Raw genomic sequence first — 20,582 nt, 5'->3', positions numbered from 1 at the left:
TCAATACCTACACTTTGAGAACCTGTACTCTAATAAAATGGAAAACACAGAAGAAATGGACAGATTCCTAGATAAATATGAACTGCCAAAGTTAAATGAAGATATAGAAATTCTAAACACCCCGACTACAATGAGTGAAATTGAAAATGTAATAAAAAATTTACCAACGAAGAAAAGCCCAGGTCCTGATGGCTTCACTGCTGAATTCTACAACACATTTAAAGAAGAACTATCGCCATAACTCTTTAAACTCAAAGAAATTGAAAGTGAAGCAAGGCTTCCAAACTCATTCCTGGAAGTAAGTATGACTTTGATTCCAAAACCAGGGAAAGACCCAACCCAAAAAGAGAGCTGCGGGCCAATCTCCCTAATAAACATAGATGCAAAAATCCTCAACAAGATACTGGCCAACAGAATATGGAGGGTCATCAAGAAGATCATACACCCTGACCAAGTAGGATTCATCCCAGGGATGCAAGGATGGTTCAACATCCGTAAATCAATAAATGTAATACACTATATTCACAGAGTCAAGGACAAAAACCATATGATCATCTCAATAGATGCAGAAAAGGCATTTGTCAAAATCCAACACCCATTCATGATAAAAATGCTACAGAAAATTGGAATAGAAGGTCTTTATCTCAACCTGATTAAGGCTATCTATGAAAAACCAAGAGCCAACATCATATTAAATGGTCAAAAACTGAAAACTTTCATGCTAAAATCAGGAACAAGACAAGGATGCCCACTATCACCACTCCTGTTAATACTGTTCTGGAAACATTAGCCACAGGAATTAGAAAAGAGAAAGAAATAAAAGGAATAAAGATAGGAAAGGAAGAAGTGAAACTGTCATGATACTTTACACAGAAGACCCAAAACACTTGGTCAAAAGTCTTCTAGACCTAACTGACAGATTCAGTAGGGTAGCTGGATACAAGGTCAACACTCAAAAAACATTAGCCTTCATATATCCAAACAGCATATTCATTGAGAGAGAAATTTGGGAAATAATTCCTTTTACAATAGCATCTAAAAAATGAAATATCTAGGAATCCACCTAAAAAAAGCAGCAAAAGACCTCTACACCGAAAACTACAGCATTCTGAAAAAAGGAGATTGAAGAGGATATAAGAAAATGGAAAGATATCCATTGTTCCTGGTTAGGAAGAACCAATATAGTGAAAATAGCCATACTTCCCAAACTACTATATAGATTTAATGCAATGCCGATTGAAATTCCAACAGTATACTTCACAGAACTAGAGAAAACAATACAAAAATTCATTTGGAATCAGAACAAACCTAGAATAGCAAAAGCAATTCTAGGCAACAGAGACATGGCTGGAGGTATCACAGTCCCCAACTTGAAACTACTACAAAGCTACTGTGATAAAAACAGCATGGTACTGGCAAAGAAACAGACCCAAGGATCAATGAAATAGATTAGAAGATGCAGAAACAACTCCAGACAGACTCAGCCACCTCATCTTTGACAAAGGAGCCAACCACCCTCATTGGAGGAAAGATAGCCTATTTAATAAATGGTGCTGGAAAAACTGGATTTCAACCTGCCAAACATTAAAACTAGACCCATACCTATCACTGTGCACTAAACTAAGATCGAAGTGGATTAAAGATCTAAATATTAAGACAGAAACACTAAACTTGCTGGAAGATAAGTTAGGTAGAACTCTTGATGACACTCGCGTAGGAAAAGTCTTTATGATTTCCTCAGTAGCACGGGAGCTAGCACAAAGAATCAACAACTGGGATCTCATCATATTAAAAAGCTTCTGCACTGCAAGAGAAACCACCAACAGAGCTAAGAGACAACTTACAATGTGGGAATAAATTTTTAGCAGCTGTATCCCAGACAAAGGTCTACTATCAAGAATACATAAAGAATTTTAAAACATCAGAGCCCCCCCAAATTCAAAGACCCAATTCAAAAATGGGCATCCGAAATGAACAGACATTTCTCAGACAAAGAAGTAAAAGCAGCAAATAAATATATGAAAAAATGTTCAACATCACTAGTCATTCGAGAGTTGCAGATGAAAACAACACTGAGATTCTTACCTCACCCCACAAAGAATGGCTGTATCAAGAAATCAACCAATAACAAATGCTGGCGGGGGTTTGGAGAGAAAGGAACCCTTCTCCATTGTTGGTGGGAGTGCAGACTGATGCAACCACTGTGGAAATCAGTATGGAGATACCTCAAAGAACGAGGATTGGAGGTTCTATTTGATCCAGCTATTCCCCTACTGGGTATCTTCCCCAAAGAATTCAAAGAATCATACCACAATGATATATGTGCACCTCTGTTTATAGCGGCACAGTTTGTAATAGCTAAAGCTTGGAAGCAGCCCAAGTGCCCATCAACTGGAAACTGGATAAAGAAGATTTTTTTTTTAATAAAATGGAACACTACTCAGCCATAAAGAATGAGAAACTAGAGACATTTATAGCTAAATGGATGCATATTGAGGCCATACTCTTAAGTGAAATAAATAGGACACATATTTAAATACTGAATAGTTTCTCTAGTGTGAGAAACTGAAAGTGTAAATAAGGATTAAAATTATTAAAATGAATAATTGATAATTTGAAATAGGAAAAGGTCCAAAGGTGTAGGGGTGATGGGAGGGCAGGGGGAAAGGGAGGAAGGGAAAGGAAAAATTATGAGAAAAGAAAAAAAAAGGGAAATAAAATCATGTAAATAGGGAAGAGTGGTGGGGGTGAAGGGCGCACAGGTAATGGGGGAAAAAATAAGAACCAAGATACATCATGTACAGGTACAAGCACCTAATGATAAATGTAAATGTATTGTATACCTAAAATGTACCAATAAAAGAATTTTTAAAAATAAAATAATATTTTTTAAAAGATAGAACAATTTGGGCGGGATACATAGCTTAGTAGTAGAGCATGTCCCTACCATGTATGAGGCCCTGGGTTTACTCCCTAGCATTGGGGGGAAAAAATTAATCTCCATTAGAAATACAAAGCACTCGAAGGATACTTCAAAAAAGTAGCCAGCAAACAGGTACAGCCACACGTGCAATCAAAGAAATGCAAATAAAGTTGACATAATTTTCAAGGTATCAAATTAGTAAATGGCTGAAAAGCATCACCTGCCTGAGACCACAATAAGAAAGTCTACCCAATGCTGCTGAGTGTGCGATTGCACAAGTGCTCCAGAAGACAGTGTGACTGTATATACGGAAGACCCTGAAAAAGTCCAAACTGGCTATATCTTTAATAACTATTTTTTGTCTTTTTTTTTTTTTGTACCGAGGATCAAACTTGGGTCCTTGTGCTTTTGGGGCAGGTAGGTGGCAGAACCACTGAGCTAAATCCCTAGCCCTATAACTATTTTTTGGAAACCATAAGAAATGTAGACAAGAGGGCCAGGGATTTAGCTCAGTGGTTTCGCCACCTGCTGCGCAAGCGCAAGGACCCGAGTTCGATCCCTGGTACCAAAAAAAAAAAAAGAAATGTAGACAAAGATTTTTGAAAAAATTTGTTATAAAGTTATCTTCAACAGTTTGAAAATCATCTATAAAGGAACTGGGTTAATGTATTATGGTGTTGTCATGTGACAGGACCATGTATAATCACTACAAACAGCACAGACCATCTTGCTTTATATGGCAGTGCAGCACCATCAAATGATTCTGCAGTGATCTTAACAGTCCACTGAAAATACTGATTGCTCACAACCTTTAGAAACTTTTGTGACAGCTCTCTATCTTTAGTAATCACTTCTAATGATTAGTGAAAATTTTTAAAAATTAAAATACGTATTTAGTATACTACTTTTTTTTTCTTTCCTTTAAATTTTTTAAAGACAGTACTGGGGATTGAACCCAGGGCCTCCTCATTCATGCTAAGACAAGTACTCTACCACTGTAGAATATCCCCAGGTAGTACACTAATTTTAACAATATTAAAAATGTCAAGAATTAAAGTGCTTTCTGTATAAAAAGAAAAACATATTAATAGGTGGCTTCTGGGAAATCAGCACAGTAGGAAGCACATGGAATCTGTCTGCCCACCTAGACAATGACTACACTAGTAGAATCTGATGTAACTATTTTGTAATTCTGAAATCTATTAAAAGCTTGTAACTTTCAGGGGAAGGAAGGCTTGCATCAAAAAAGTACAATTTCAGCCAGGTGTGGTGGTACGTGCCTATAATCTCAGCAATCTAGGAGGCTAAAGCAGGAAGTTTACAAGTTCAAGCCCAGCCTGAGCAACTTAGTAAGCCCTGTCTCAAAATAAAAATTATACAATGCCAGGTATGTAGCAGACCATGAGCTCAGTCCCCAAGACACACACACACACACACACACACGCACACACACAAACACACACACTTGCTACCCCCAGCCCCATGGAGGTAGCTGAGCAGCATCCCTGGAGTAACTTCCACACATACTGTAGAGGTCAGCAGACTCCCCCAAATATTAGGGATCTGTGCTCTGATCATTGGTTGCTACCTCTCATCACAGAGGTACAAAGAGGACATAGCTGTTCCTTCTCCCACTGTGGCTGAAGTAATTTCTAGGAGACTTAAAGAGCTAATGCTTGTTTTCCCCCTTTTTATTTTTTTCATTTTCTTCTTTTGCGAGGCAGGCATTTAAGATTAGAACATTCAAAAGCAACTGCAGGACCAGGGATTTAGCTCAGTGGTTTTGCCACCTGCTGTGCAAGCGCAAGGACCCAAGTTCAATCCCTGGTACCAAAAAGAAAGCAACTGCAGCTTTCCTGTGGCCGGATGTAATACCTAACACAACTTAAGGGATTTAGCTCACAGTTTCAGGAGATTCAGTACATGGATGGCAGGTTCCAAGGCAGGAACATCTAGGTAAAGAGGGAAGCGAAGCAAAGCTGCTTTGTTCATGGCAGCTGGGAAGCAGAGCAAGGGAGCAGTGGCAGAGAGTAACAGGCAAGGGACCACACACAGAACCCAAAGTCCCGGCTCCATGCCCTACCAAGACACACCCAGGAGTGTCCTTTAGTGATCTGCTGCCCTAGACAGTTCTTAATCCAATAAAGTTGACATATCAGAATTAACAGTCATGTAGGGGTATTTATAAAGTGACTACATACCCAAGGGAAGGTATAAGCTAAGAATATACCTTAAACTTATACCTCAAATTGATCCCTTGACCAGAGAGTAAGGCTATAACAACAAAAAACAAAAGTAATAAGAAAAAATAGCAAATATGAAGGAAGAGGAAAAATCTGATTTTCAGACTTACCATATTATTAGATTCAAATATCTAGTTTTCAACAGAAAATCACAATGCATATAGAAAACTATGGTACATTAAAACACACACACACGCGCACGCGCGCGCACAAACTGCCCCTGAAAAAGGTTGGATAGCAAATATACTAAATGAGGACTTAATTTTTAAATTATAAGCACATTTTTATTTTCATTTTCATTTTACAAAGTACTGAGTTTCAATGTGGTATTTTCATACATACATATTTGATCATATCTTCTATCCATGACCTTGCCCTACACTCCCCCCACTTTCTCCTCTCCCTTACTCTTCTCCTCTTAAAGACTTTACTATTTTAAAGATGCTCAAAGAACTAAGATGATGTAGGAAAAAAATCAAGAAAACGATGCATGAACTAAATGCAAATATCAAAAATTAGAAAGCCTAAACAGAAACCCTGGAACTGAAAAGTTAATAACTAAAACTTTTTAAAAACTCAATAGAAGAACTTGAAGATTTGAGCAAGCAAAAGCAGTGAATTTGAACCTGGACAATGGTTCATTGAGCCTGAAGAACAGAAAGGAAAAAGACTAAAGTGAACAGAGCATAAGGGACTCAGGAGACACCATCATGCCAAATGAAATATGCACAGTGAGAGTCTGTGATGGAGAGGAGAAAGGGGCAGAAAGAATATTCAAAGAAACAATGCCTGCAGAATCAAAAATTTTGATGAATGATATGAATATGAACATCTAAGATCTAAGATAAACTCAGAGACCTATCCTGATACACATTATAATCAAAATATAGAAAGATAACTGTAATAGAATCTTGGAAGCAACAAGAGTATAGACTCAACACAGAGTAAGGAGCATCAATATGATGACAGGTACAATTCTTATCATGGATTTGGGAGGCCAGAAGACCGATACATTCAAAGTGCTAAAGGAAAAAGGCTCCAGGTGACTCCTTTTTAATCATTTCCCCCTGCATATATGTATATATGTATGTATACATCAAAATAAAATAGAGCTATATATTTATGTCCTGTTTGTCTCACACATATATTCTTCAAAAACGTGTTCTTTAAATGCTTGTGTGACATCATCTGGCTGTACCACAATTTATTTCTTTTAACTATAATTGTTTCCATGTTTACAATTGCAAATGAAATTATAACAAATATCCCTTTGCCTTTTCCTTTTCTTTTTTAGTACTGTACTGGGGACTGAACTCAAAGAGTACTGAGCTATACCTCCAGCCCTTGTTTTTTAATTTTATTTTGAGACAGGATCTCACTAAGTTGCCCATGCTGGCCTTGAACTTGCAATCCTCCTGCCTCAGCCTCCTGAGTCTCTGGAAATACAGCAAACTACTAGGGCATAATTTAAATTTAAGTGTGTTGTTCAGTACAAAATATTAATTATGCAAACACTGATAGCATCAAAGTTAAATAAAGACCCCATACCCATATACTTTAAAGTGACTCTGGAATATATTGTTATATTTTAACCCTTTACTTATAAACTTTTCCACAATATATTAAATTTTATTTTACTGGTAGATTTTAGGTATACAATATAATGACATTCATCATTGGAAATTTGCACCTTTACATAATCTCTCTTGGTTTATAATTTTTCCCCTTCCCCTGCCCTCCCTTCAACCCCTCCATCCCTCCCTATTTACAAAGACTTTGTTTCCATTTTTTCATTTTCTCATACTAATTCCATTCCCTTCTTTCCTCTCCCCTACCCCTCCTACTTCCCCTTCATCTTTGCCCCTTTTCTTCCTATTTCCCATTATCTATTATACCTTTTAGTCCTATTTACACTTTCAGTTTTTCACACTAGAGAAACTATTCTGTTTTTACACGTGTGTCCTATTTAATTCACTTAAGAGTATCACCTCAATGTGCATCCATTTAGCTATAAATGTCTCTAATTTCTCATTTTTGATGGCTGAGTAGTACTCCACTTTATTTAAAAACCACATTTTCATTATCCAGTCTGCAGTTGATGGGCATCTGGGCTGCTTCCAAGTTTTAGCTATCACAAATTGTGCTGCTATGAACATGGGTGCACATATATCACTGTGGTATGATTCTTTTAATTCTCTGGGGAAGATCCCCAGCAGGGGAATAGCTGGGTCAAATAGGACTCCCAGTCCTAGTTCTTTGAGGTATCTCCCTACTGATTTCCACAGTGGTTGCATCGGTCTACACTCCCACCAGCAGTGGAGCAGGGTTCCTCTTTCCCCACAGCCCCGCCAGCATTTGTTATTGGTTGATTTCATGATGGCAGCCATTCTTTCTGGGGTGAGGTGGAATCTCAGCATTGTTTTCATCTGCATCACTTGAATGACCAGTGAGTGAGGTTGAACATTTTTTCATATGTTTATTTGCCACAAAATATATTAAAATTGAAATAACAAGCTAAGGCCACTTAAACTGAATGGTTGAGAACTCAAAGTTATGCACTGAGCATTAGCTTGACCAAAAGACTAAATTCTGTTGCTTCCTCTTTCCTCAGTCTCACAGTGTATCTAAGAAGAAGATAATAAGCATTTGTCCTCTATTCTGTTGACAGGCAGAGCAGTTTAAACTTTTTATAACTATTGTATACACATTAATGAAAATGCAGTAAGGCCTATAAAATATTCACACTGCTTTTAACAGTAAACTACTCTATGTCTTAGGTTTTTGTGTTGTGTTTTATTCTGATCTTGGTAATCCAAGTAGAAATTTAGAATTAAATCTCTAAAACAAATAGTAACTGTTTCACTAAGATCCACTTAAATCTCCAGTTAAACTACTAAAGATTCCTCACTTTGATTCATTATGAATCACACAAAAATTGTTCTTACCTTTACACCTTGAATGAGACCATTCATGAGGAATGTGTGTTGAGGAAATGTTTCATGTAGAACCTACAAAAAGCAAACAGACATCATATGTTAAAATTCAAATTAAAGGGAAAGATTTCTGTGTCTATTAATGGCAGGCCACATAAATAAGATGAAATCTGTAATGAAAATTTATAAATTATTAATGAAATAAAAAACCTTAAAGGGATGAAAAGGTAATTAGATAGAAATCTTCTAAGGTAAGAGCTCAAAAGGGTTAAGAAAAGGGTTAAGACCAACACTCATAGTTGCTTTTGTCATAAAATAGTTTACTGGGTTCTCATCTCAACTCTAACAACTGATACCCGCAAAGGGTTATAATAAATCCACGTATGGGCCGAGTCTCATAATATCTAGGTAATCCAGAAAAACCTCATGCCTTAAATTTGAAGTTCAGTGGTCCCAGACTAGCAGACAACTAGTACAAAAACCTAAAATCACTTCTGAAGATGCCATGATCTAGGCTTAAAACTGACCTCATATTTATATGTAACCAGTACCTAGTCAAATATAGCCATATACTAAAGGAAAAAAGACTATGAGCAAAGAACAAATAGCAAACAAACACAAGCAACCACATTGGAACAGATACTCCAGATTCTGGAATTACTCGATATAGGCTTTAAAATGAATATACTTACTATGTTCTAAGATATATGAGAAATGCTTGAGCCTCCTAAAACTAGAAACTATAACAGAGTATAGATATACAGGCTGAGATTGTAGCTCAGTGGTAGTGTTTGTCTAGCATGTGTAAGGCACTGGGCCTGACCCTCAGCACTGCAAAAATAACAACAACAACAACAACAACCAAAAGTACATAGCAAATTTAAAAGAGAACAAAATGAAATTCTAGAGAAAAAAATAATTAATTTATTAACTCAGCAGATATGTTCAATAGAACACTGGACACAGCTGAAGAGAAAGCTCCTGAACACAAAATAACCTTAGTCCATTTTGTGCTGCTGTAACAGAATACCTAAGAATGGATAATTTATAAAGAACAAGAAATTATTGCTCATAGTTCTGGAGGCTGGTAAGTGCAAGACCAAGGCTTCAGTGTTTGACAAATGGAAAGGGGGAGAACAGGAGGGGAACAAATTTGCCTTCTTTCTTTTCTTTTCCTTTCTTCCCTCCCCTCCCCTTCCTCCTCCTCCTCCTTTCCAATACTAAGCACTGAACCTAGGGGTACTCTTATCACTGAAGTGTCCCCTTCTCCTGTTTTCTTCCTTTTCTTCTTTGTTTAACACAGGACCTTACTATGTAATCCAGGCTGGCCTGGAACTTGTTACATAGCCCAGGCTACTCTCAAACTCATAACCCTCCTGCTTCAGCCTGCTGAGTGTTGAGATTACAAGCATGCATCATCATGCCCAGTTCCATGTTATTTTAAAACAAGGTCTCACTAAGTTGCCCATCTAACCTCAAGCTTGCAATCCTCCTGCCTCAGTCTCCTGAGTAGCTGGGATTATAAGCATGTGCTGCACTGTGCTTTACTAGAATCCCAACTCTTAATATTGTTAAAATGTCAATTAAATTTCAGCATGAATTTTTAGTAGACAAATATTTGAACTATAGTATAGAACAAAAGAAGCTACCCAAGAATGCAGCATAGAGACAAAAAGTATAATAAAGAGTAAGAGACACAAGGGATCTAATAAGAAAGTTGGACACAAGTCAGATTAAACTTGTTCTATATAGAGACAGAAGCAGAGAATACTTTAAGAGCCAATGGCTGAGAATGTGCCATAACCAATGAAAGATGCTTTACAGCATTAACTCAAGATGGATTGCAGAATTAAATTTAAAACTCAATCTACAAAACTCCTCAATGGCAACATTAGAGAAAAATCTAGATGACCTTCAGATTGGCCATGACTTTTTAGATGTGACACCAAAAGCACAATACATGAAGAAATATTTCATTAAAATTTTCTGCTTTGCAAAGACACTATCAAGAGAATGAAAAGATAAGCCACAGACTGAGAGAAAATATCTTAAAAGATTTAAGTGACAAAGGAGTTTTTACTAAATTTTACAAAGAACTATTAAGGCTCTACAATTAGAAAACAATCCGATTAAAAAAAAAGAGTCAACGATCTTCAAAGGCTCTTCATCAAAGTCAATTTAATATGCCAAATAAGCATATGAAAAACAGTACTTCAGATGTCATGAGAAAGTAAAAATTCAAAATGAGGGACCACTACACACCTATCAGAATGGCTAAAATCCAGACTAGTGACAAATAGTCTGAAAAATGCCAAATATTAACAAGGATGCGGAGCAACAGAAACTCTCACTCAGTGCTTGTGGGAATACAAAATGGTACAGCCATTTGGAAGACAGCTTGACAGTTTCTTATAAAACTAAACTTACTCTTAACATATGATCCAGCCATTGTGCTCTTTGGTATACACCCAAAAGATCTGAAAGTTGAAAATATGGTTACACAAAAACCTGCACACAGATGTTTACAGCTTTTATACTTGCCAAAACCTGGAAGCAACCATGATGTCCTTAAGTAGGTGACTAGATAAACTGTGGTACACACACATTACTTCTGAAAGGAAATGTCTAGCAAGCCAAGAAGAGCCATGAAGGAACTTTTAATGCACATTCCTAAGTATAAGGAGCTAGTCTGGAATGGCTACATGCCGTATGATTCCAAATACGTGACACTGTAGAAAAGGAAACAACACAGAGATAATAAGGCACCAGTTATGAGGGTTTGGGAAGGAGGAAGAAGTGATTAAGAACACAGAGGACACTGCTAGTGACACTACTCTGTATGATACCGTAAGGCGGGGGGGTCACCTGACATTATGTATTTGTCAAAACCCACAGAATGTAGAACACAAAAAGTGGACCCTAACATAAACTATAGACTTTGAGTGATAATGATGTGTCACTATGGGTAAATCAATTGTAACAAATGTACCACTGGGTGGGGGATGTTGACAGGAAAGGATTACACATGTGGAAGTAGAGGGATACAAAATTCTCTGTACCTTCTCAATTTTCTTGTAAACTTATCATTTTAAATGAAATTGAACTCCAACCACAAATTATTCCAAACATGGCACTTGAACTCTGCTTGGTTGTACTGAAGAAAAACAAGAATTTTAGTGGAGTATCAAAGTTCTCAGAAAGATCTTATCAAGATCAGAACCATCCAATAACTTGTTTTGCGCATCAAAAAGTACGATGAGTCAGGAGTAGTGAGTGGTGCATGCGTGTAATCTCAGCACTCAGAGAGCCTGAGGTAGGAGGGGTGAAAGTTTGTGCCCAGACTACAAAACTTAGCAAGACCCTGTCTCAAAATAAAAAATGAAAAAAAGGCTGTGAATATAGCTTGGTGCAAAGAATCTGGATTTAATCACCGGTATCACACCCCTGCACCCCCCAAAAAGGAAGGAAGAAAAAGAAAGAAGAAAGGTGCTGCCCTTCATATTTGGCCCCAAGATTATAATCAAAAGCATAATTCTCAAAAGTAGGACTTCTAAGAGGCATACTGGCAGAATTAAACAGGGTGGGATTGAAAAAGTATAGAGCTCCAGATTCCGCATGGCTGCCAAATGTGGCACAAAGCCCTATAACCACATAGCGAACTGCTCTAGAACTCTGGAAGAAACTCCACAGTACTCACATTTTCATAGTTCTGTGCAAAGCATGGTAATGCATGCCTGTATGACCATAATCCCAGCACTTAGGAGGCTGAGGCCAGCCTGGGCTACACAGTGAGTTGGAGGTAAGCCTGACCTACATAGTGAGATCCTGGTCTCAAAAAAATTCAGGAGTTCCTATAACCAGTCCTTGTGTTTAATTTTAAGGAGTAAGGCTTTCTTCTCTAGGTACCAGGGGTATCTAGACCATCGGTGGCAAATTGCCTACCATTGTCTCTAACTTGAAGGCTGACATACTATTGGATTATATTGTTTTTCAATGTGTGAATGTCAATATGTGAATCTCAGAAAATTTTGTAAAAATTTATATAATTTTTCCATCTTCTCATAGGAAGGCTGAAAATCTCAGAAACCATGTTGCTAACTAGGCGAGCAGCAGATGGTGGCTGCTGTTGAAGAAGCAGCAGGGATTCCAACTATAACATCAACCTACTCTTACGCCACTTCACACATTTACTTACCTGCTGAGTCCTAGAAGACATGTTTTCTCAATCCTTGACCTCTGCTCTCACTCACAAACAGATAAAGGACTATATAAAAGGAAAATCTGTATCACCTCAAATACGCTAATTATGGTAGAAAAAAGAAGCCCCCAAATAAGTAGAGGTTTTCTACAGTAGATTTAATGTTACATACATCAGAAACAACATACCACACAGCAGACCCACACCAAACAAAGCAACACAAAACAAGAACATCTTCAAGAACTGATTAAAGAAAATAGAAGTTCAGAAAGAAGAACAGGAATGGAGAAGGATCACACTAAATCAAACTGACTGTATAAAATATTAGCAATATGGTGTGATATCTAAAAATTATGGAATTTAGCTGATTTTCACTAAGTATTTAAAAATGGAGAAATTATTCTTAGCGCACAGCACAAAAGTAGGCAGAATGCCAGATGTGGCCCATGGACCAGAATTTGCAGACCTCTGACCTAAGGGGAATGATAATTCTTATTAATGGCTATCTTCTCATCAGATACAATGGAGGCCAGAAGGCAGTGTAATGATATATTAAAAGACCTGAGGCCGGGGATTTAGCTCAGTGATTTTGCTGCCTGCTGTGCAAGTGCAAGGACCCAAGTTCGATCCCCGGTACTAAAAAAAAGACCTGAAAACTCTGCAACAAAATCAGAATGCACACCAAAATGTTTTATATACCAAATTTTAAGTCAAGAAGATCCACTAGTGGTTTCTTTTTATTCTGTCAGCTCTGGTTATAATTGTTGAATAGGAAAGTCGGAAATCAGCACTGGCTTTTTAAAATTACCTGTTTGTTTATTGATATAAAAGTATGCTACAGACCACAAGACACAATAATAGGAGAGAAGTAAATGCCAAGCAAAGCTCATGGCATCTGTTTGATCAGTGCTCATTATAGCATAACAGTTAGCTGTGCAGGAGAAAATGAAGGTTTAACAAGTAGTACTGATGTAGATATTTAGTTAATGTCACTTTCCTGGTTTTAATAATTATCAGGCACACAAATAGGCAAGTATTGGGTACTTTCTTTATAAAACCACAGAAAATTACCAAAATCATTAGGTGAGCCTAGAAGAACATCTTGGAGAAACCAAGAGACTCCACTGGACTGGGAGTGTAGGTCAGTAGTAGTGGTCTTGACTAGTGTGTGTGAGGCCCTAGGTTCAATCCCCAGCAACACACACACACACACACACACACACACACACACACAAAGTCTCCATGTGACTGTACTATAGTTAGAACATTTACCTTACTTCCTGTTCATGTAAGAGCAAATTATATATATTGTGACAAAAATACTCAGCACACAGTCCTAGCACATCCCAGCCATTCTAACTCCTGGAAAAAAACAATGATTAAATGGAGACAGAAGGGCTGGTCAACACAGCAAAATAAGGAACTGACATGGTAGAATATACGTCCTGAATGAATCAATGAATGAACAGGCACATTATCTTGAGAGTTAGTTGGGAAAAAAGGCTAAGAAAATTGAATAACTATTTAAAGAGTATTCTTTGTATTTTCAGATAATCCCATGAGGATGAGGGAGTAGATAAAATTATTTCTTAAATCTGTAGCAGGACTTCAAGGTCAGCTTGCAAACAAGTATCTGTGAATTACAAGAAATTTAATTCTTTACTTATAGGAACTAACATTAAGTATATCTGCCTGAAGACATTTAAATTAACTCAATCAGATTATTTACAGTAAGCTGAGATCAGGCCTCCGAAGAGGATTCATGTTTTGACTAAAGGACAGAATGTCAGGCAGAAACATGTGGAGGTCATTTTTATGTACAAACTACTACTACTACTACTACTACTACTACTACTATTACTACTAGAAGGTAAAGCCATTGAATGAGGCCAATTTTCTAAATTTGCTCCAATGCACTGGGGTGGAGATCTTTCTGACAGTGTTAAATAAACTAAAATAGTAAGCTAGGCTATAGCTACACAACAAAGGTAATAAATCTCAAGAGGAAAATGACTGTCATAGTTACTTTTCTCTCATTGCTAAGACAAAATACCCAACATCCAAAGTTAAATGGGGAAAGGTTTATTTGGCTTACAGTTCACAGAGGTTTCAGTCCATAATTGGCTGGCTCCAAGGCAGGGTGACAAAGGTGCAACAGTTCATGGTACCGGAAGACAGCAAAAGCAACAAGGGTCAGACCTTACACTGTCTTTCTGCCCTTTATATCTTATTCAGACTCTTAGGGCGAGTAGTCTTCACCCTTAACCCTGATGCCCTTGGGCCTGGCCCCACAAGGAATCAATCACACACTCTAGATTCAGGTACCTCTGAAAAGGCAGGAGGCTTTCGGGGACATCTAAACAGAAGACATAACAATGACAATGGATGAAGACATTAACTGCTCCACAGTGCTCCAAATACAGTGGTGCTTTGGATCAAAAACACTTTTGGTTGCAAACAATCTGGTCTGCAAACAGAAGTGTTTAGCAAAGTTTTATTTTTGTTTGCAAATTCTGCATCAGGTGATGGATATGACCATCTTTTCCACATGAACAAAAATTCCAGAATAGTGGAACAAATTAAATGCATGAACCAAGGTAACAATGACAGTGGTCATCACTGCCATAGTGCAGGATTACACTGGACAAAATATTAATATATATGTTTTGTTCTGGACTTCCAAATCATAATCTCAACACTAATTTTTCTTTTGCCCTTTTATGGAAACAAGAGAGTATGCTGTTCACTGGCTACCATATGGGGGAAAAAAAAAATCAAAACGAAAAAGAGCACATATGAATTATCATCTTAATACTTATACCATGGTGGGTGATGGATTCAAGATGCCAATGACTAGAAACTGGACAAAAACTCCAACACACACATACACACACACACACACACACACACAAGGATAAATGAACTCTGGCTGTAAAGAAACCCTAATTTATTTTTTTTATTTTTTTATTTTTTTGGTACCAGAGATCGAATTCGGGACCTTGCACTTGCGAGGCAGGCGCGGGAACCACTGAGCTAAATCCCCGGCCCCAAGAAACCCTAATTTAAAAAAAAAAAAAGAAAGAAAGAAACCCTAATTTTGTCCCTCGTTATCAAACAACCCAGCATTATCACTTGTCCATTCAACCAGAAAGGAAAGGAGGTAGGGGCGTATGCCTGAAGGGGGAAAAAAAATCTTCCAAAGGGAGATGAAACAGAATCTAAGTCAAAAATGATACTGTGTTGAGGAAGCTCCCCACCTCCATCCCAGGCTCCTAGGGCAGAGAAGCTCAGCCAGTCCCAGCACCTGGAAGGAAGCTCCTTGCCTCCATCCCAGGCTCCTAGGGCAGAGAAGCTGAGCCGGTCCCAGAACCTAGAAGGAAGCTCCCCCACTGCCATCCCAAGCTCCTAGGGCAGAGAAGGTGAGCCATGTGGGCAACAGAAGCACCCCCTCCCGTGGAAATGAGAAGACACATAAACAAGTCTCAAAAACAGACTTCTGGATCACCTACAGCAACCCTAAAGGGAAATGAAATGGAACAATCTAATACTCAACCACCTGGACTCTCTGAACTGGCAACAAAAGAGGATCTGGGAAAAATGAAATCAGAAATAATTACTCAGATTACAGCAAAGATTTTGCTCATGGTGCAAGACATGATTAATAAATCTAGAGAAGATACAGATAAAAAAATGATACTGTGTTAACACATTGTGGTGTGAAGTATAGAAGAAAGCAGAGGGCATCATTTACCAACACCAAGAAGCCAAAAAAGAGAATGAACACATCTAGTTAACTCAGCCACACTTCTTGGATGGCATTACAGAATGATTCTATGACCCATACTCCTCATCGCTAAATGCTTATTTTATCCAATTTCTACAAGCAGCACAAGGGCACAAAACTCACAAAGATGCAGTATTTTAGCATCCCCTCAGACAGCTGTAAGGATGCATGCCATGGTCTGCCAGGAACACAGAAACCCAAAAAACCCCTGCTTTGGACAGTCAAAGAAGGTGCATCAATCTCCGGGACATCTTACAATTAATCAAAATAAAAAGGGTTCTGTTAATCTGGTCAAAGACATTCAATGTTGCCCAAAGATTTTAACTGTCTGGAAGATTTTGGAATTTCTAGAAGGGCAATGTTTCAATTGGAATTCTTATCAAAGTATGATCACATAATTACTTCATTATATTAGAAAACCTGCTGAACCAACAGAACTGATTGTACATAAAGATACTATTTTGAAACTCTTTTCTTTGTAAACTAAACTGGAGAGGAGGAATCAAATAACTAGGGTCACAAATGTTAAAAACAAAACAAAACAGAACAAAAACTCAGTTCTTTACAGTGAGTGACCTGGTTCATCTTACACCTACTAGGACAGCTGCTATCATGAAACAACACAAGTCAGGAGTGGTTGCACATACTTCTATTTCCAGCACTCTGGGAGGCTGAGGCAGGAGGATCAAAAGTTTGATTCCTTCCTCCCCAAGCAATTTAGTGACTTGGTGAGAACTTCCTTGTCTCAAAATAAAAAAAAATGGGCTGCACTCTTTGTTCAAGAGGCAGCCCAGCAGATTGTCTCTTCTCCTTAATAAAGGCTTGTTGTGGTTAAAAAAAAAAAAAAAAAAAAAAAAAAAAAAGATGTAGCTTAGTGGAAAGGCCCTGGGTTCAATTCCCAGTAGTGAGGAAAAAAAAAAAAGATGACAAAACAAAACCCCAGAGAAACTGGAGCCCTTGTACACTGTTGGTAAGAATGTAAAATTATATATATCCTCTATGGAAAAGTTTGGCAGTTCCTCAAAAAAATTTAAAATTGAATTACTCTATGATGCAGCAATTTGCTTCTGGGCATATACCAAAAACAACTAGGGGCTGGGGATTTAGCTCAGTGGTTCTGCTGCCTGCCTCGAAAGCGCAAGGTCCTGAGTTTGATCCCTGGTACCAAAAAATAAAAAATAAAAAACAAGGAAATCCTAGCTGGGCACAGTGGCTGACATCTATAATCCCAGCACCAAGGGAGGCTGAGGAAGGAAGATGGCAAGTTCCAGTCCTGCCTAGAAAACTTAACAAGACTGTCTCAATAAAAAAGGCTGAGAATATCGCTCAGTGGTACAGTGCTCCTGGATCTGAACCCCAGAACAAAAAAAAAAGGAAATCCTGATACATGTGACAACATAGATGAACCTTGGAGACATTAGGCTGAGAAATAGGGTGGTGACAAAAAGACAAATACGACATGATTTCACTTACATGTGGTAATGTCATCAAATTCATAGAAACAGTAGAATGGTAGTTACCAAGGGCTGAGGGTAGGGGGAAAAGGAAGAGCTACTGATTAATGGATACAAAGATTTTTACAAGACAAAGAGTTCTAGAGATGGATGGTAGAGATGTTTGTACATTCATTATTAATGTGTTTGAAGCCAGTGAACTACACTTGAAATGGTTAAGGCAGGAAGATTGTTAGGTATACATTAATAGAATTTTTAAAAATGAAAAACAGAAAAAGTAGCCTGGTATGTCTGTATTCACACTTAAGATGTTTCTTGGAGAAACATTCACTTGAGGACATCCATGTTTCCTATAGCCCATGAATTTGTTCAAATATAGTATTTTTCAGCACTGAGTAGGTTGCAGACAGAACTAGCCACTAGGGATGCAGTGATGCAAGGTCAAATCTCTTGAACTTAGAATGGGGAACCACTTATCCCCAACTAGTTACTGTGGTAAATAAAGCACTATGAAGGAGAAGGTAGTGCAACAAGAAAGAATAAGAGAATGAGAGACAGGAAATGTTTTTAAGTCTAATTACTGTTCAACCTGCTGTAATTTTAATTAATCAATTTTGTACTTTAAATGTACCAGAAGACTTAAAAACCTTAAAAGGTTTATTGTCAAGTCTCATGTAAGGCTAACTGGTTAATATCCACCCTCTCAAGTGCTGTATTTTGCAAAGCTAACTGGGGAACAAAGATTATCTGTATCAAAAGTGATCCTCTGGTACGACAAAACAACTGGGAAAAGTTAACCACTAACGGTTTTTAAATAACAATTTCATATAACTGAAACTTAGGGCCAACTTAAAATGTCTTTGTGAAAATTAAATGTTACATAGTTACTAGGCACCTAAAATCTGCCCCCTCAATCTTTTTGGGATTGGGCTCTCCTGCTCCTAAGCACAGCATACATCAAACAGCCAATTTCTTGCTAAGAAATTTAATACTGGATCTGAAGAAATGGCCATATAAAAGGTACCAAAAACAGAAATGTGGACATTTTTATAATTATTACTTTCATTGTTACAAGGCACTTACTAATTAATATCCTTAAGTCAAAGGCCATTAACAACCACATAAACATACAAACTTCAACAATGCTTGGTGAACAATGCTTATTTCTTATAGTGTATCTAAAAGACTTTCCTAAATATGCAGCTCCTTTGTACAACAGCACCCCTACAACTCCAGTTCAGTGAGAGTGCAGTGCTAGTTAGGAATGGACAATGAAGTATTTTGTTGCAGCTGGTTCACAACCATACCATACAAACAACCCCAAAGAACAAGTTGTCTTAAATCACTATTAAGAGCTACTCCCAAACCCATCCACAATATATAGACCTGGGATATATGCTTAAGAACTTCTCTCTTGCTCCAGTAAATAAGGATCCAGTTCAGTAATACTTACAGCCAACATTGGAGTTGTCAACAGGCCCCATGCAAAGAATTCAAGGAAGATGACAATAACAGCATGGTAAACACTTGGCCGGCCAAAGCCTTGTAGCTAAAAAAAGAAAGAAACCTTTTATGAAAAGTAGTAAAGAGATATAAGAAACTCATTATTTTAAAATGGTATAAAAATATAAAAAATAAATTTTGTACTATCCATATTATTTAAGATGAAACCTCACTCTGGTGCTGGGGACGTACCTCTGGTAGAACACATGCTTAGCATGTGCAAGGCCTTATGTTCAATTTAGCACTAAAAAACACCTAAAATCTGCCCCTCAATCTTTTTTTTTTTTTTTTTGGAGGGGGGAAACCTCTCTTCCTCCTAAGCTCCATTTCATGGTATCCCTGATTCCCTCACCTTCCCTAATCATGAAAGGTGGTAAGATTACATACAGGCTATTTGTCCCCTTAGTTCAAATCACTGGAGATCTGGTAGGAAATCAACTAGGTCTTCCAGACTTTGATTAGCCATGCATGGTGGCACATGTCTGTAATCCCAGCACTCAAGAGGGTCAGGCAGGAGACTTTAGAGTTCAAGGGCAGCCAGGGCTACAGAGCAAATTCATAGTCAGTCTGATCCACAGGGCAAGATCCCGCCTCAAAAACCAACTCCCTATTCCCAAAAAAGATTTTGCTAATTATGTGTTCCTCAGTAACTTAACCTCTCTAAGCCTAACTTCTTTAGCTATACAGGAGAGACTAGTACAGGCTTGTCCAAAAGCCTCAGGGGCAGCATGGGTAATTTAAATAATGCCTGGGAACAATAAGGACTAAGTCTAATATGAAAACACACTAATATAATAGCAGAATTCAGCTTTCTATTTTAAAGACTATGCCTAATCTGCTATTTCCCACAGTTTGTGACTTACTAGGATAAAATCTAAAATTCCTTTCAATGTAATGTTCTTTGACTCTGATAATACTTAATGCAAAATCATGTGCTGTTAGTATTGAGCAGTAACTAGAGGTGATACTTGCACAGGGTTTGTTAAACCCATGCTATTCCTATGGTTGTATTTGTTAACATCTTCAGAAGTTAAAAGTAAACTTGGCATAGTTGAACTAGAATCTAATCATGAGGAAATAAACAAATCTGATTATAGAAGAGGCTGTAAAGCAAATGGCTGGTCTCCTTAAAATGATAATGTCAAGCCTGGCTTGGTGGTGGCATGTCTATAACACCTCCCCCCCAGCCCCAACTCCAGGAGTCTGAGGCAAGAGGATAGCAAGTTTGAGTTCAGCCTAGACAATTTAGCAAGACCTTGTTTCAAAAAAAATAAGAAAAAAGGGAAGAAATCAAGTAGGTAGGTCTGGGATGTAGCTCTGTGTAAAAGGCTTAGGTCTAACTCTTCAGTTCTACAATTTATAAAAAGTTTGCTTCATAGAAACTAAAGGGAAGGAGACAGGTCCAGGTTAAAGGAGAGTAAAGCCGTGATAACCAAACTGGGACTCCTAAATGGAGCAGGACTGGACCCAGATGAAATAGGAATAGGAAAGATACGAATAAGAACTACACATTAGGTATATCATACTGTATAAACATTAAACAT

General features: G+C 37.8%; 1 protein-coding gene across 2 annotated transcripts in view; it reads right to left on the bottom strand.

Annotated features, from left to right (window-relative positions):
* Positions 1 to 20,582, bottom strand: part of Slc71a2 (solute carrier family 71 member 2) — a 78,515-nt gene that overhangs the window by 32,269 nt on the left and 25,664 nt on the right. The window contains exons 2-3 of one of the 2 annotated variants that reach the window (XM_013065225.3): positions 18,989 to 19,084; positions 8,112 to 8,174 (exon numbers count right to left, since the gene is read on the bottom strand). In XM_013065225.3, coding sequence (XP_012920679.2) covers positions 8,112 to 8,174; positions 18,989 to 19,084 — 159 coding nt within the window. The remainder of the gene's footprint in view (positions 1 to 8,111; positions 8,175 to 18,988; positions 19,085 to 20,582) is intronic. The other variant, XM_013065226.3, reaches the window with a different exon arrangement.

Source organism: Heterocephalus glaber, unplaced genomic scaffold (genome assembly GCF_053883595.1).
Source record: "Heterocephalus glaber isolate CG9 unplaced genomic scaffold, H.glaber_assembly_v1.0 deba00000818, whole genome shotgun sequence".
Classification (NCBI taxonomy): domain Eukaryota; kingdom Metazoa; phylum Chordata; class Mammalia; order Rodentia; family Bathyergidae; genus Heterocephalus; species Heterocephalus glaber.
Note: the sequence above shows the minus strand (reverse complement) of the source record. Positions and strands in the feature narration are given on the sequence as shown.